This window comes from Triticum dicoccoides, chromosome 6B, assembly GCF_002162155.2.
Source record: "Triticum dicoccoides isolate Atlit2015 ecotype Zavitan chromosome 6B, WEW_v2.0, whole genome shotgun sequence".
NCBI classification, from domain to species: Eukaryota; Viridiplantae; Streptophyta; class Magnoliopsida; order Poales; family Poaceae; genus Triticum; species Triticum dicoccoides.
This window is the reverse complement of record NC_041391.1, coordinates 511,708,785-511,727,293: the sequence shown is the minus strand read 5'-3', so window position 1 is coordinate 511,727,293 and position 18,509 is coordinate 511,708,785. Positions and strand designations below refer to the sequence as shown.

General features: G+C 45.4%; 1 protein-coding gene across 2 annotated transcripts; it reads right to left on the bottom strand.

Moving 5' to 3' along the window:
- Window positions 1–4,984: 4,984 nt before the first annotated feature.
- Window positions 4,985–6,759, bottom strand: LOC119320241. 2 transcript variants are annotated; one of them, XM_037594368.1, is made up of 2 exons: window positions 5,900–6,759; window positions 4,985–5,498 (listed from the first exon to the last, which is right to left on the bottom strand). In XM_037594368.1, exons 1-2 carry the CDS (start codon window positions 6,332–6,334, stop codon window positions 5,463–5,465), a joined length of 471 nt encoding a protein of 156 aa, XP_037450265.1. In that variant the 5' UTR covers window positions 6,335–6,759; the 3' UTR covers window positions 4,985–5,462. The 2 variants fall into 2 exon arrangements, with proteins under 2 accessions (XP_037450265.1, XP_037450266.1); XM_037594369.1 differs by having other exon boundaries at window positions 4,987–5,498; window positions 5,987–6,759.
- Window positions 6,760–18,509: the final 11,750 nt, after the last annotated feature.

Genomic DNA, 18,509 nt, shown 5'->3' with positions numbered 1-18,509 from the left:
GAGCTGTTTTGAAAACCATTTTTTTCTTCATACAAAAAACGTGAATCGTATTTTCGATCGCATTTCTAAACCGTTTATCGGAATAAGGTAAATAATATAGCGTTGGAAAGCTGCTGCAAAACCGCTCCTTCGACATGTTGAAAGTTATCTCTAATTCCCTATGGATAAAGAGTAATTTTGAAAATCGTAAAATTCCGCAAACCAAATAGCCGAGTTCGTATTTTCAATGTAATTTCTAAACGGCTAATCCATTTGAGGAAAATGATATGGCATTGGAAAGCTTGTTAAAATGCGCTACTTTTTAATGTTAAAAGTTTTTTCTAATTTGGAATGGTTTAAAAGTAATTTAGAAAACGGTACAAGTTCCATCGAGTTCGTATTTTCGAGCTAATTATTTAACTGTACGTCCGAATGCAACAAATGATACGGCGTTGGAAGCTTGAGCAAATGCGAAACTTTTTTGTATATACTATTTCTCCTAATTCCTTACAGTTTTAAGTCAAATTGGAAAATGAATCAAAACGTATTTTTGGCATAATTTCTGCATACTTTATCGGAATGGGGCAAATAATATACCACTGAAAAGCTACGGAAAATGCGAAACTTTTTCATGTTGATGGTTTTCTCTGATTCCTAGCCGTTTTAAAGTAATTGCGAAAATGGCAAGATCATTTGTTCTGCCTTTATCGCGAAATTGATTATTCGAAAATGCACCACGTGAAGAACCTGAACTTCTCGGCACGTGTACTTGAACTTCAGTCTATTTTTCACGTGATTTTTTGATCGTATAGCTCTATCCACTACTCCTAGCTCTCCATCCACTCACCGAAATTGACCAAGTGATATACCGATGGAAAGCTGCTGTAAACACGCAACTTTCCCGTGTTGATCATTTTTTCATACTCGCAACGATTTTAAAAGTTTTTCATCTAAAATTCATTCAACGTAGTAGTTGAACTTCATGCTATTTTCATGTTGAACTTCTGTGATGTATTTTTGTTTGTACACGCGCCTGAACTTCACTCTGTACGAACCCGACCTTCGGGCTATCTTTGCAACCGTGGCTTCCCCCGCTAATTATTATGTTTAGTAGTGTTCTATATGATGTTAGTGTAATCTAGAAAAGTCTTTTAGCAACTAAATACCGGTTTTAAATAGAAATCTCGCTCGCTGGCGGATTTTGCTCTCGGGTCGTGATGAAATTGTGTTTTTTGCAATTTTGCTGCCTGATTTGTTCGACCTGGACTTCCCCTAGTGCTAGGTTGAACTTCCGTCAACATTGTCCAAATGGGGCTTGCGATATACCGTTGGAAAGCTATGGACACCACTGTCATGACCCAACTTCAAATTTTGGCAAAACATAAGTGGTTTAAGAGCAGTTTTGAAAACCATTTTTTCTTCATACAAAAAACGTGGATCGTATTTTCGATCGCATTTCTAAACCGTTTATCAGAATGAGGCAAATAATATGGCGTTGGAAAGATGCTGTAAAACCACTCCTTCTACATGCTGAAAGATTTTTCTAATTCCCTATGGTTAAACAGCAATGTGGAAAATCGTAAAATTTCGCAAACTGAACAACCGAGTTCATATTTTTGTTGCCATTTTTGAACGCCTAATCCAATTGAGATAAATGATATGGCGTTGGAAAACTTATGAAAATGCGCTTTTTCTCATGTTGAAAGTTTTTTCTAGTTTTGAATGGTTTAAGAGTAATTTAGAAAATGATACAAGTTCTACCAAGTTTGTATTTTTGATATTTTTTTTAATCATATGTCCGAACGTAGCAAATGATATGGCGTTAAAAGGCCTGAACAAATGTGAAACGTTGTGGTATATATTGTTTCTCCAAATTCATTACGGTTTTATGTTGATTTTGAAAATGGCTAAAAACGTATTTTCGCCGTAATTTCTACAAACTTCATCGAAACGGGGCAAATAATATACTGCTGAAAAGCTACGAAAAATGCGAAACTTTTTCATGTTGATGGTTTTCTCTGAATCCCAGCCATTTTCAAATAATTTCAGAAATAGGGAGATCACTCGTTCCGCCTTTATCGCGAAACAGATTCGTCGAAAATGCATCGCGTCAAGTACTTGAACTTCTGTGGCAGTTCTGCTTGAACTTCACTCTGTTTTTCACGTCCTTTTTTTGCTCGTAGCTCTTCATTCACTCAACGGAATTAAGCAAGTGATATACCGATGGAAAGCTGCTATAAACACGCAACTTTTCCGTGTTGATCATTTTTTCATACTCGCGATGGTTTTAAAAGTTTTTCTTGTGAAATTCATTCAGTGTAGTAGTTGAACTTCCTGCTGTTTTCATGTTGGATTTCTGTGACATATTTTTGTTTGTAATTTTCCCATCCATTTTCGTTAGTGTTACACAAATGATATTCTTTTTGTACAAACCTCTCTCACAATATTTGTTTAACTTTCTCCGACCGAGGACTTGAACCTACACAAATGATATTCCTGTATTTTTGAAGTAAATTAGAAAACAATGAGATCATGATTTCTTCCTTCATCATGAATGGAAATGCATTGCGTGAAGTAGTTGAACTTCTCGGGCATGTCTGTTTGAACTTCACTCTAATGTTTGACATGTTGTTTTTTGACGTACTATTTTTTGCACTGCGTGAAGTAGTTGAACTTCTTGGGCATGTCTTTATCGCGACACAGATTCTTCAAAAATGCACCGTGTGAAGAACCTAAACTTCTCGGCATGTTTACTTGAACTTCACTTTGTTTTTCACGTGCTTTTTTTTGCCCGTAGCTCTCCATCGACGCACCAGAACACTCACTGGAATTGAGCAAGTGATATACCGATGGAAAGCTGCTGTAGACACGCAACTTTCCCGTGTTAATCATTTTTCCATACTCGCAACGTTTTTAAAGTTTTTCATCTGAAATTCATTCAGTGTAGTAGTTGAACTTTCAGCTGTTTTCACGCTGAACTTCCGTGATGTATTTTCGTTTGTAATTTTCTTATACATTCGTCAATGTCACATAAATGATATTTCTTTTGTACAAACCTCTCTCACAATAAATTTTTTAACTTTCTTCGACCGAGGACTTGAACATACACAAATGATTTCCTACCGTTTTGAAGTAAATTAGAAAATGACGAGATCATGATTTCTGCCTTCATCGCGAATGGAAATGCACTGCGTGAAGTAGTTGAACTTCTCGTGCATGTCTGTTCGAACTTCACACTGTTTTTAACGTGTTGTGTTTTGCACTGCGTGAAGTAGTTGAACTTCTAGGACGTGTCTGTTTGAACTTCACTCTGTTTTTGACGTGCTGATTTGTTACGTGGTGTTTTTTGCACTGCGTGAAGTAGTTGAATTTCTGGGGCATCTCCGTTTGAACTTCACCCTGTTTCACTTTTTTTGTATTTTTTCTTATATGAAATACACACCATGTAGTACGTGAACTTACGGTTGTTATCACTTTGAACTTCTTCTGGTTTGAGAGAATTATTTTAAAACACAAAAAATAACATACTTTTTATGTATTTTGGACATCTAAATACACGGTGAACCTCTCTTAGAAGAATTTTTCAACTTTTCCTCAGCGAGCACTTGAACTTCTAGCAACCATTTTTTTCGTTTATGAGTTGTTTTTAAAAGTGCAAAAAATAGTGTTGTGTTTTTTATTTTTTGAACAGGTAAATCCTATATTTTACTAAACTTCGAACTTCTCTGTTATTTCAATTTGAACTTCACCTTTTTATATTTCGAGTAAAGAATTGGATTCAATTTTTATACCGAAAAAATCGAACATGGAAATACAAGGTGAACCTCTCTCGCAAGAATTTTTGAACTTCCCCGGACAGAGCACGTGAACTTCTTTCAACAAACCTTTTAAACTTTTATTTTTCTATACTTTTACTCTCACCTAAAATGCATTCCTCGCAGTACTTGAACTTCTTGTTGTTTTCACTGTGAACTTCTATCACATTTTTTTGTATGCGTCGAATTACACGCAATTAAAGGTCGGATATCATGTTTTCATTTTTAAAACATGTAATTGTAGGTTGAACGTCCCGTAATATAAATTATGAACCATGCACGGGGGTGCACGTGAACTTCTTGTAACAATTCTGAGTTTTTTATATTTTTCGAACGTATATGTTATTTCAAATTGAACTTCTTAGTCGTATTCTTAGAAAAAAAATATGTTTTCAAATAAGCATCAAACATTTTTTTTAAATTGAACCTCATACTTTTATTTTTCTGGAAATGGAAAGAATTTGAGTTTTCTGTAAACATCAGACTACTCCTTTTATTTTAATTTGAACTTCTTTAATTTTATTCTTTAGTAAGAAGGAAAACCTATGTTTATTTATAAAAATTGAACTTCTCTTCTTTTATAATTTGGACTTCTTGGTTTATTTGAAATTCTTTCTTTTTCCAGCCAATCCCGAGGTCGCGATAACTGTGGTGCACAAGCTTGTTCTCAGACCGTCTTGGTCGACGACGAGCAGCGGGAGGAGGGACCATAGACAGGAGCACTTGAGCTCGCCCGCGCGACAGGCTGTGAGTTTATCTGAGCTCGCCCTATCGCTGAAGTCCAAACCCACCTCAACAAGTTCGGAGTTAAAATAATCATGAACATGTCAAAATTTGAACTTCATGGATTTTTTGTATATTCGCCTCTTTATTTTTGGATACCCAATGTGTGTGTGCTTTGCCGTAAGCAAACATATTGAACTATACACGGCAGAGAATATGAACTTCGCATCAACCTTTTTTTGTTTTCAAGAAATGTGTGCTTTTTTTGTATAGTTTCATGAAGGAGAAGGTAAGCAGCAACATAATGTGCGTCAGAGAGCAACTAGTTTGAGAAACCAATGAATACATGATACATTTTTTGCTTTAAAGAACAGAGAACAATTTTTCCATTATTTTAACTTGAACTTCTCCATTTTATTCACACACAAATGCCGCGGCTGCCACCTGCAACGCCAGTACACTTTTAATAAAGAATTACTAAAGTAGCTTTCATAAACATTGAACCTCTAGTTTATTTAAATTTGAACTTCTATACAAATGAATAATGGATCTCTCTATCCCATCACCATTTAGTACATGAAGGAACCCGTGGGGAACTAACAAAAACACATACTGTGCACACACCATGGGCATCCAGTGATAATTTATGCATCAAATGGCACATCAAAAATGAAGAAAATGCACCAGGGTCATAAAATTGAAGCTCGAGGAGACATCACGACCAACTACACAACGTGATAGAACTCCACGGGTTATGGGCGCAACTTTCTTCTGGATTGCAAGTCGTTCAGTGCTAATTATCCAGCGCCGGTGGACATGGGCATCTAGTGATAATTATGCAGTGCCGATGGCAGGAGTCAACTCGGCTGGACTGCAAGGCGTTCTCCTTCTCTGTAATGAGACCGCACTTCTTTGATTGTTGCATATTTCCTTCTTCAAATTTCATCATTGAACTTCTGCTTTTTGTTTTTCTACTACAACCTGAAACAAAGGGAAAACATTGAACGTTTTTACCACTGCCTTCTATGAACTTTTATATGTTTTTGGCTCTGAATTTTTGCAACTTCGTAATGCAAATTTATATGTTCTTTTTTACTCTGTAGGTGGGTTCATTTAACTATTGTTTTTATTCTCCAAACATACATCTTGTAGAGTCAAAACTTATATATTTTATATCATTGAACTTCTAGATTTTTTAAATGAAATCAAAACCCAAGTTGGGGCAAATATAGTGGGAAATCATAGACCCATATTTCTCTTTTTTTCTTTGTTGGTAATATCTTACTTTAACATAGTCCAACCTTGCTGAGATTACATCTTTGCAGATCCGAAAAAATTGTAGTACCAAACTTTTGAACATTACAGAGAGCAAAAATACCAACCTTTTTAAAACATCTTGAACTACAGAAGCAAAGAGGCAAGAGAATAGAGGAGGAGAAGAAGATTGTGTGGTCGGTGGGGTGTACAACCTGCAGGGGAAGCGGCTGCGCGGGGTGGAGCTCGAGCTCCCTCGGCGTGGCCCTACCTTTGTGCCCACATCCAGCGGGCGTCTGGACGTGGTTGCACACATCGGCAACACAGTGGTGGGGGGTTGCTGCCGCAGCGTCGGTTGTATGTGGTGGACCACGGCGGTGGCGTGGAGCTTCATGTGAAGGAGGCACAGAAGGAGGGTGGAGCGCCTCACCGGATATTGAGCCGGCCGTGGGCGAGGGGACCCTGTCCAGGAGGTGCGGCCTGTGGTTGGTGGTCGTCTTCCACGACGACGATAACGAAGGTCGGAGGCGATTGGTACCGAGGCGGCGGGAGGTGGAGCCCATGTGGACCAGCAGCGGAGGGAGGAAGGTTGGGCGCGGTGGTGGGAGGAGGCTTGGCGTGGCGGCGGGACGGAGGTTGGCCGTAGCGGGGGAGGGAGGCTGGTCGCATCAGCGGGAGGAGACTGGCCGCGGCGGGGAAGGGAGTCTGGCCGCGGCGGCCGGAGGTAGGTCGGCCCCGGCGTGGGATGGAGGCCGGCTGTGGCAGCGGGAGGAGGCTTGGCACGGCGGCGGTACGGTGGTTGGCCATAGCGGGGGAGGAAGGTTCACCGCGTCGGCGGGAGGAGGCTGGGCGCGGTGAGGGAGGGCTGTAGGCCGCGGCGGGGGAGGGCGGCTAGCCACGGCGGCCGGAGGTAGGTCGGCCACGGCGTGGGATGGAGGTCGGTCGCGGCGGTGGGTGGATTGGTCGATGTGGGGGAGGAGTAGGTCGTGGGTTAGATGACAGGCTGTTCAGGAGCGGAACTACTGAGCAGCCGACACCCACTGGCCGAACATTGGACGATGCTTTGATCCAGCGGTCGGCCTCCTCTTTGTGCCATGCATGTACGGTCAGATCAGTAGTATCGTCCAGACATCGGCTGCACACCGTCGTGTGTATAGCAGCGCTCGAACACCCGTGCGTTGCAACGGGACCACTTTAACTTTAAGAGTTCAATATCAATTATGTTAATATTACATTTAATATTTTCATACATATCAAGTGACATTGACGACCTTTTTACCATCAAATTCTCACACACACTCTCTCCCTCCCTCTTGCTCGACGATACACCTGACTCATTTAATTAATATAATTAAATTATCAGTAAATTAGTCACCAAACTGCTCGGATGAACCGGAACAGAGCCAACATATATCATCTAGACAAACGCAACATCAACCATTTACCTTGGTACTTTAGGGACCGACAGGAGGATGCATGTAGAAGCGCTTCTTGCCTGCGAATCACAATCAGAGAGAGAAATTGGAACCCATTCCCATCACCAACTGATAAAGAAAGCATGTAAGAAAATAGATATCGGCCAACTTGGATCTTCGATGATTGTCCGCCGGTATAGAATTTAGGAGGGTGGGTGCAGGGAGTGGCCTTGTGGATGATGGATGGAGGCGCGGAGGGATGTGGTCACCGGAAGGTCGAAAGCGGAGAGGGTCGGGCACGTTAGGTGGAGCCGGTGGTGCGCGACAACCGGAGGCGGCCCAATCGTGGGCGGCGAACCGACGATAGCCTCGGCCCATCTCTCGACGTAGCAAAGATAGAGAGGGCGGCACTGCCGGTGCTCGAGGCCGCCGCTCGGCACCATCTACATTGAGGGAAAAGAGAGGCGAGAAAGCGATAGGGTGATGCGGGGCTAGTGATTGCGGAGGAGGGTGGGGGTGTGCGATTTGAATGGATGGTTCTGCCCACCGTTTTCTTGTACGTGGCGGTGGAGACGGCGGCGTCCAGCCATGCAGGCGAGGCATGGGTCGAGCCGGGCACACGGCGAGGCGCAGTAGCAGAGGCGGGGGCGATTTTTTGCTACTGAGATGTAGGGTGTGGGATTGATCGTTCATGTTCTCTTTTCCTTTTTAACAGGAGATGGATGCGATTTTTTCACGAGGGGAAAGATGCGACCACGTACAGATTCCATAATAAATTAATTAGGTCTATAGCGGGATTTCTTTACAATGCGTTAAGATTTACGTGTTAGTTTTCTTAATAAAGAAATGCACTGATGTAGGGATCGATTGATTCGGATAAGGAAAGATAGATTCGTGATCTTTTGTATGTTAGGAAATTAGTGGTTTGCAAGGAAAGAGTGGAGAGAAAAAGAACCAATGCGACCACATATAGATTCCATAATAAATTAATTAGGTCCATAACGGGATTTATTTGCAATGCGTTAAGATTTACGTGTTAGTTTTCTTAATAAAGAAATGCACTGATGTAGGGCGCGATTGGTTCGGGTAAGGAAAGATAGATTCGTGATCTTTTGTATGTTAGGAAATTATTGGTTTGCAAGGAAAGAGTGGAGAGAAAAAGAACCAGTACGAGGGGGTGGTGGGAGGTGGGACGAATAAAAACCGGACGAAATTGGGAGGTGGGAGGGGGCGAGTAAAAACCGACAAAAAAAACCAACGAAATTGGGAGGTGGGAGAGAGGATGAAAAAAAACCAGGGGAGGTGGGAGGAGGACAAAAATAAACCGTACGAGGCTACCAACTGCTCCATTAGGAGTAGAGATTGTTTGTGAAAATAACATGCGACGACGACTTAGCGAGTGGATCCCCTTAAAAAAGACATAGTGAGCAGATTCCCTTAAAACTGGTAGAAATGGATACGATTGATGACATTGATAAATAGTGGTGAATGTTGGCATAATTTACTATCATCATGCATGGAAACGAATCATCAAGAAAAAGAATACTTCCTATTACTACACTCATAGGAAGCTTCCTAATCTCTGCTACCAAACAGTTTCTGCCCAAACAAGGAAGGAAAGTTATGGACGTGATTCGAAAGGAAACAAACGTTATGAAGATTAATTAATTTAGATTTGATCTTTAGAGATTGATTGTGATTGATTCTTTTACATAAAGACATTACTAAATAATTTGCGTCATTATGGAAAGTTCTGATCCGTTCAGGTTTTTTTGTTGTGTGAGAGGGTGAAGTGAAAATAAACGAAAAAAATCTATGACAGTTAACCTACGAAAAAAACCCGGACGAAAGTGGTGGGACGAAAATTGACCGGCGAAAACTACCAACTACTCCATTAGGAGTAGAGATTGGTTGGTTCGATTTTTTTTGCGTGGAGGGGACTACCTGGGAGGTGGGAGGGAGTACGAAAATAAACCGTCTCGGCTGAGCGGGAGGTGGGAGCAAGTACCAAAGAAGTACCAAAAAAGACCGGGTGAGGTGGGACGAAAATAAAACCCGGAGCGCGACCTACCAACTGAGACATTAGGAGTAGAGATATTAACAAAAGTGCAGATCCCGTCCCACTCTTCACTTTTTGACAAAAAACTTCCGAATAGCAATCTTGGTGAGTGATCTCGACCGGGTTCGATCGGCATGGCGTGTCGTTCCTCCAGGAGTGGGTGCTGAGAGGAAGGATGGCAAACCTCCATTGTCAATCGGCCGGAGCTGCATCGTCATTTGGATCAGAGCATGGACGAAATCGAGATGGTAGAGGTTGAGTAATTTATAGGACATGAGGGTTTAGGGTGGGCATCACAAGAACTCACCCATATCTTGGGAGACGGCAGACCCGAGGTGCAGTCGTGTTCGTGCTTCAGGGGCTGCCACGTGCTGTCCTCGCCGCCATCACCTGTCGATGCCACTTCAGCGCCACGAGCATGGGACTGAGGGACGAAAGGAAGATAAGGGAAGGAAGCGAGCTAATGACGTACCTATGTTTGGTATGTAATACCCTCCATTGAGAGTAGATATTTTCTTAAAATCGGTTATTTTGTTTCCTAATCAATGTGATTGAGCAATTTAAGGTAAGGTTAATTAATTTAGATTTGATATTTAGAGATTGATCATGATTGATTCTTTCACATAAAGACATTACTAAAAATAACTTGCACCAATATGGAAAGTTATGATCCGTTAAGATTTTTTTCGTTGTGTGAGAGGGTGACGCGAAACTAAACCGGTGGGGTGGGGGAGGGACGAAAAAAACCAGGGAAATAAAACGGGTGGGAGGTGGGAGGAAGTACCAAAGAAGTACCAAAAAAGACTGGGTGAGGTGGGACGAAAATAAAACCCGGAACGCGACCTACCAACTGAGACATTTGGAGTAGAGATATGAGAGGGTGACGCAAAACTAAACCGGTGGGGTGGGGGAGGGACGAAAAAAAACCAGCGAAATAAAACGGGTGGGAGGTGGGAGGAAGTACCAAAGAAGTACCAAAAAAGACCTACCAACTGAGACATTAGGAGTAGAGATATTAACAAAAGTGCAGATCCCGTCCCACTCTTCACTTTTTGACAAAAAACTTCCGAATAGCAATCTTGGTGAGTGATCTCGACCGGGTTCGTTCGGCATGGCGTGTCGTTCCTCCAGGAGTGAGTGATGAGAGGAAGGATGGCAAACCTCCATTGTCAATCGGCCGGAGCTGCATCGTCATTTGGATCAGAGCATGGACGAAATCGAGATGGTAGAGGTTGAGGAATTTTTAGGACGTGAGGGTTTAGGGTGGGCATCACAAGAACTCACCCATATCTTGGGAGATGGCAGACCTGAGGTGCAGTCGTGTTCTTGCTTCAGGGGCTGCCACGTGCTGTCCTCGCCGCCATCGCCTGTCGATGCCACTTCAACCCCACGAGCATGGGACTGAGGGACGAAGGGAAGAGAAGGGAAGGAAGCGAGCTAATGACGTACCTATGTTTGGTATGTAATACCCTCCATTAAGAGTAGATATTTTCTTAAAATCGGTTATTTTGTTTCCTAATTAATGTGATTGAGCAATTTAAGGTAAGGTTAATTAATTTAAATTTGATATTTAGAGATTGATCATGATTGATTCTTTCACATAAAGACATTACTAAAAATAACTTGCACCAACATGGAAAGTTATGATCCATTAAGATTTTTTCGTTGTGTGAGAGGGTGACGCGAAACTAAACCGGTGGGGTGGGGGACGGACGAAGAAAAACCAGCGAAATAAAACGGGTGGGAGGTGGGAGGAAGTACCAAAGAAGTACCAAAAAAGACCGGGTGAGGTGGGACGAAAATAAAACCCGTAACGCGACCTACCAACTGAGACATTAGGAGTAGAGACTAGTAAGTAGTACAGTAACAGTACTAGTATATGTCGGTCAAATTATTCATCATGTCCACACATTGAATTGACGTGACAACACGCTGCGCGTAAGGTGACACAAGAATCCCGGCGGCGTGTCCGGATATTCTGGACTTCAGATTTGGAGTACCACTTATCTGTCGAAATCTTTCATCATTCACTTAAAACAGTCGATTGATCATACATTGAGTACCATATAACTGGAATTACCGATGCAAGTCGAAGAAGGATTGGACGGTGCTGCCGGCTGGCGTCAAGTTCGATCCCACGGATCAGGAGCTGATCGAGCACCTTGAGGCCAAAGTGAGTGCTGACAGCGCGAGATTTCAATCTCTCATTGATTTGTTCATACCAACCATGGACAGCGAGCACGGCATATGCTACACCCAACCCGAGAAACTTCCAGGTAAGACACCGATCGGCCGTCTACTTGCACAAACATATTCCTTTGTTTATAGCTCTATTTTTCTTTTTAGACGCAGACCTGGTGAAGCAATTACAATTTGACAGTTAATAAAAAGTGAAACAAGTGACTGCAACATGCCAAAGATGTTATGAAAATGCCAACTACGTACACTAAAACCTGTATTCCAGAATACTGCAGGTATCACACTGAGTGGCCTAAGGAAGCATTTCTTCCAATGCAATTCCAGGGTGTTCAAAAAGGGCACGTGGACGCGTCGCAAGATACAGTCGGAGTGGGGCATGCACGCGGTGTGGCACAAGACCGGCAATACCTTGCCGGTGATGGTCAACAACCCGCAGACGGGCAGCAAAAAAGGTTCTGGTGCTGCACACCAATAAGAACTTCGACCAGCAGAGGACCAACTGGGTGATGCACTAGTACCACCTCGGGGACCTGGAGCAAGAGAAGGAGCGGGAGCTGGTCCTCTGCAAGATTTTATACCAGACGAACACTAGGGCCAGGAGTAAAAAGATTATAAGTTAGTTTGGTATTGGTAGTTGTACTACCTTGTCGTCCGCAAGTTGGTATTGTTGTTAACGATCTTTTGGTATGAACTTGCATTTGCTTCCAACCATCATGCCGAGGGTTGGCGTGGATATAAAGCTGAATCATTTGTTTCGGAACGATTTTTCAGGCACCTGATTTTTATTTGATGGGTAGCATAAGCACCTGCCGTTCGAATTCCCAGTTCTCCAATTTTTTCGAAGCAAGTGCATGCACTTATTATCACGATGAAAAAACAATATCCCTGCTGCATCCCAGTTATCAGTCTGTACTTGCAGAATTCTCTCGTTTATTGAGCACGTATATTGTTTTTTCAGGTCGAGCAAGTTTCAACTGGGCTGTAGACTGCCCCGGGTTGGTTTTGTTTTTAACAGGCCCAGCCCATGATGACAACGGGGCACAAAGATCCAGCAGGTATCTACTGGCCTCTGGCCCGCCAGCGTTAGTTATATTTTGTCTTAGAACATTCGCAGGCAGTTTTTTTACTGAATCAAACACACAGCCCAGTTCTATTTTCCTCTTGAAACGCATGTCCTACATCCGTTTTCTAATATCTACCTATAGCTTTACTAGTTCATATACACGTATCATTATATTGAAAACACATAAAATTCCCTTTTCATATTTACATCCTTATTTTTGTTGTTTTTTCCCACCCAGCGCTGACTTTTTTACCACTGGTTTTCCCTTAAACAAACTCAATTGTCCCACGTCTTATTTGCTTACAAAAACAAAACGATTTTTTGGCAAATCAATAAGTTCTTAAAAAAATATTTATCATTTCGGGATTACAACAGTTCGGACTCCACCGAAATATGCAAAATAAGGTTGTACTTTTTGACCGTGGTCTTGGGCAGAAAATGGGATGTAATAAATTACTTAAGAATTAGAAAATGGGCTGCAAATTATAAAAAATAAAAAATGGGCTTTATGTTGTGTGCCACAGATTTGGAGGCTGACTTGTGGGCCTACTAAGTTCATGCGTACACAAGGTTTCTCAAAAAAGAAACTTAGTCAACAATCGACTCTACCAGCATCAGACTGTTAGGTGTCAATCTAACAGCAATCATGCTTCTTCAGTCTCTGATCCTCCTGCCCCAGACGCCCAAACCAGCGCCGTCGGAACCGCCTGCTCCCGCCTCCCGTGGTCGGCTGTGCTGCCGGGCAGGCCTCACGGCCCCATCATACTCGCATCCCTGGCCTGTCTATCCCTCTACTCACCCACACGTCCTGTTATTTTACGGCGACGGCAGCCGAACCAGTCAACCCTCATACTCTCCGTCGCGTGGGCAGCCACTACCGTGTCTTCACCGGCTCCATGTCATTCCCTTCGTAGGCCTCGCCGGTGTCCACCGCCCTGATGCTCTCGGCGCGGTGTGGTCAACGATGTCCATCCAACGGCCGTAGTGCTTCTTCAACCTCTAGTCTTCTTGCCCCAGCCGCACAAAGTAGTGCCAGTCGTGCCGCATGCTCCTGCCTCCCGTGGCCGGCTGTGCTGCCGCGGAGGCCTCACTGCCCCCATACTACTCCCACCACTGGCCAGGCCATCCCTCCACTCACCCACTCCCCCTATTATTCTGTGGCAACGGTAGCCTCACACCACAACCGAACCAGTGAACCCTCGTACTCCTCTCCGCGTGGGCATCCACTGCCGTGTTTTCCCCGGCTCCGCGTCGTCCCCTTCCTAGGCCTCGCCGTCGTCCACCACCGTGGTGCTCTTGGCGCGGTATGGTCAATGTGGTCAACAACCGACTTCCATCGGGAGAGTACTGTACGTGGAGAGGCTGACAGCTGGGTCCATGGCAGCCGCAAGGAAGTGCCTCCTTATTACGTGCAAAATGATTATTCCTCCACCTGACAGCAGGGACCCACTGGACGGGCCACCAGTATTTCACGAAAAAAACATTTCCCCCCTGACTGCTGGGACCCACCTGACGGGCCACCATATTTCGTGGAAAAAATGTTTCCCCGTGACTGCTGGGACCCACCGGACGGACCACCATATTTCACGAAAAAAATATTCCCCCCGCTGTTAGCTCGGACCCACCGGAAGTGCCTCCTTATTACGCACAAAAAAATGAATACTCCCCCTGCTAGCTGGGACTCACCATGATGGGAGGCTGACTTGTAGGCCTACTAAGTTGACGGGGATGGAGGGCGTTGTCAACTTAGTCAATATGAACGATTCTAGCTCCAGTGACCATACGATGTCCATCCAACGACCGTCGTGCTTCTTCAATCTCTGCTATTCCTGCTCCAGCCGCTCAAACAAGCGCCGGCGGGACTGCCTGCTCCCTCCTTCCCGCGGCTGGCTGTGCTGCCGCGTAGGCCTCACCGCCCCATCGTACTCCCATCGCTGGCATAGCCATCCCTCTACTCACCCACACCTGTTGTTATTCTCTGGCGACGGTAGACGAACCTGTAAACCCTCGTACATTCGTACTTCCCTCCGCGTGGGAAACAACTGCCGAGTCTTCCCTGCCTCCATGTCGTTCCCTTCCTAGGCCTCGCCGTCGTCCACCGCCCTGGTGCTCTCGCCGCGGCCTGGTTAACGTGGTCAATGACCAACATGCATCTGAAGTGGACTGTACGTGGAGAGGCCGACAGCTGGGTCCACGGCCGCATGCAAGGAAATGCCTCCTTATTACGCGCAAAATAATGATTCCTCCACCTAACATCAGGGACCCACCGAACGGGCCTCTGTATTTTGCGAAAAAAAATTACCGCAGCTGTCAGCTCGGACCCACCGGATGTGCCTCCTTATTACGCACAAAAAAATATGAATACTCCCTTGTTAGCTGGGATCCAGTATAGTGGAAGGCTGACTTGTGGGCCTACTAAGTTGACGGGGACGGAGGCCTTTGTCAACTTAGTCAATATGCACGATTCTAGCTCCAGTGACCGTATGATGTCCATCCAACGGCCGTAGTGCTTCTTCAACCTCTGGTCTTCTTGCTCCAGCCGCCCGAACCAGCGCCGGTCATGCCTCGTGCTCGTGCCTCCCGTGGCCGGCTGCGATGCGGCGGAGGCCTCACCGCCCCCTACTACTCCCACCGCAGGCCAGGCGATCCCTCTACTCACCCGCACCCCCTGTTATTCTGCGGTGACGGCAGCCTCACACCGCAGCCGAACCAGTGAACCCTCGTACTCCTCTTTGCATGGGCATCCACTGCTGCGTCTTCCCCTGCTCCGCATCATCCCCTTCCTAGGCCTCGCCGTCGTCCACCGCTCTGGTGCTCTTGGCGCGGCGTGGTCAATGTGGTCAACGACCGACTTCCATCGGAAGAGTACTGTGCGTGGAGAGGCTGACAGCTGGGTCCACGGCGGCCGCAAGGAAGTGCCTCCTTATTACGCGCAAAATAATTATTCCTCCACCTGACAGCAGGGACCCACCGGACGGGCCACTGTATTTCGCGAAAAAACGTTTCCCCCCTGACTGCTGGGACCCACCAGCTACACCTTCGCACGCAAGGAAGTGCATCTAGGAAAAAAACGATTCACCCCCCTGACTGCTGGGACCCACCAGCTACATCTTCACATGCAAGGAAGTGCGTGACAGTCGGGACCCACCTGGTTGAAGCGTACGTAGCATTGTCATTCTGGTCGCGAACGTGTACGTACATACTAGTGTATGTAGAGGCGCGCACGTGTCATAGTAGAGGGGCGCACGTGTCGTAGTAGAGGCGCGTATGTGTCGAAGTAGTGGCGCGCACGTAGCATGTACATGTACGTACGACGACCAGTGTGCAAGAAAGAAAATATGGCCACATATGTGTACATACGGGTGGGGTCTCGAACGCCTACTGGCGCATACGTACGAGCAAGGCTCGTGTACATGGCTGGGTCAGAACGAAGAAACATCGTCATCGTCGTGTTCATGGGGAGCCAACCGGCTGGGTCGGAACGGAATGCGTCGTCGTGTTCATCGGGAGGACTTGGACGGAACATGTGATGGAAACGAGGCCTGGCGTACCGCAGAACAGAGGAAACGGCCTTGTGTTCGATCGGCCACGTTCGAAATGGGATCATGTTCATCGGGAGGGGTCTAGCGTACCGCAAAACGGAGGAAACAGACCCCATATGGTCGAAACAAGGGTCCTGTTGACCGGGAGTGGTGTTGCGTACCGCAAAACGGACGAAACAGACTTGTGTTGGAGCGCTACGGTCGAAACGGCGGTCCTATTCATTGGGAGGGGTGTGGTGTACCGCAAAACGGGACTCCACGGGATACTGTTCATCTCCACCATCGACCTCCTCCAGCCTCCACGGGCTCCTGTTCATCCAGCCGCCACCGCGCTACTCCACCGGCTACTGTTCAACCACCCCTCCACGGGCACCCCTCCACCGTCTACTATTCATCCAGCCCTCCACGGGGTCCTGTTCATCCAGCCCCAACCGGCTCGATCGATCGGGGTCCTGTTCATCTAGAGGCAATGCCACCGCTCACTGTTCATCCAACCCCCCCAGGCAATGCTCACTGTTCATCCCAGAGGTAGCATTGATCGGCTTCAGTTAGTAGCAGTAGCGAAGGAATCGCTCGATCGGGTTCAGTTAACAGCCATCGATCGATCGCTCGGGTTCAGTAACACGTAGCCTGCAATGCAATCGCTTGGGTTCAGTTAGAGCCCAACGCCTCGCTCGGCTTCAGTTAGAGCCAACGTCTCACACACACGCGCGTACGTGTATGAGAGAAACGTGCATCGCTCAGCCCCCAACCACCCACCGTAATCGGGAACTCCCCGAAATTTTCCTCGCCCTTGCTTCACCATGATTTTTCCGTCATGGACAGCCCAAAGAATGTCATGCAGCTGCGTCTCCGGCCCGCCCAGGACGAAAAGCCCATTTTCTGCCATGATTTTTTGTCATAGAAGTAGGAGCCCACCACATCTATGATGATACCGGGTTTTGTCAAAATTATCGTCATAGAAGTGTCATAAGTATGACAGAAAAAAGTTCCATTCGGCCCAAAATGTCACGGATGTTTCTTTTTTTTGTAGTGATGTGAAGAAGACCAAGGCTGTAGAGCGTGCAGCTATGAAGAAAAGGAAGGCATCAACTTCATCAGATTCTTCAGATCCGAAGAAGATGAAGCCTTTGACAAGCTCAATTGACAACCCAATTGATGCCGTTTCTGTCTCTTTCATGCCATCAAAGGACCTTGTTCCTTTTGATGAAGATTATGTGATTCCAAGTGAATCAGATGAAGACATTCCTACTGCTGCTTCGTCAGAGCAGTTGGATGAAGAAATTGAAGTGGATGCAATCCCTTCAACACTGGTTGTCTCCTCGGCTATGCCTCAGTTTACTGCTGAAGAGGTCAGTGTTGAAGAAATGGAAGATGAAGATGTGGACATTGGCTGTACCACACCCGTGCTGAATGATGACTTTTGGGAAAGTCAGCACCCCAACTCTCCAATGTTCACCCCACTCCAATCAATTCCTCAGTCCCCTGTTGCTACTGAAGTACAAATGGGATCTGAAGAACCTCGTGCAACCCCATCTGTCAATGAAGAAATTCCAGCCACTAGTGCCGATGAAAATGTTAATGAAGAATTGAAAACCCAGGCTGCAGCTGAAGAAGAGCCTGAAATTCCTCAGCCTGTGGATCCTGAGATTGTGATTCCTTAGGTGGTGATGCAATTGACTGATACTCCTCAACCCAAGCCAAAGGATCCCTTCTCAAAGAAGCATAAATTCAAGGCTGACGAGTTCTTCGGCAAGCATGTTTTCTTCACTGAATTCAATCCTTATGACTCTCCTCGTCTTAGAAGGAAGCGTTTTTGGACTGCCAGCTAGGCCAATTTCTATTCTTCACTGCTTTTCAACAAAGACAAAGTCTTTGACCACGAGCATATTCCTCACGTGGATATGGAATCAATGCCTTGCTTCTCTCAAGTCCTCAGTGTGCTTCATGATGCAGGACTGCTCAACTTTTGCTCTGACATTGCTGATTGGAATGAAGAGCTTATTCTTTAGTTCTACGCAACATTGCACGTCATAGGTTATGCTGATGATATCAACACTTGGGTGTTGGACTGGATGACCAAAAACACTCATTATAAGGCACCGACCTCTGAATTACTTCATGCCCTGCCAATCAGTCCTCCACCTGAAGGTGCTCGTTGTCTGTACCAAGAACCTAAACTCACTGCTCATTACATGCAAGTGCTAATGAAGCCTCTGAAGCCCGGTCAAGCCCCAAGGACAAAATTCCTCATGAAGGAATTGTTGTATGTGCCAAGAACAGTCTATCGCATTCTGACGAAGACTTTGAGTCCTATCAAAGGCCACGACTCATCTAATGAGGAATTTATTGGCATCATGAAGAATCTGCTATTCAACATCATGCATGGCATCCCTGTCAATTATCATGATTTCTTCATGTGAACTCTAGCAAATGTTGCACTTTCTCTGTTTGAGCTAA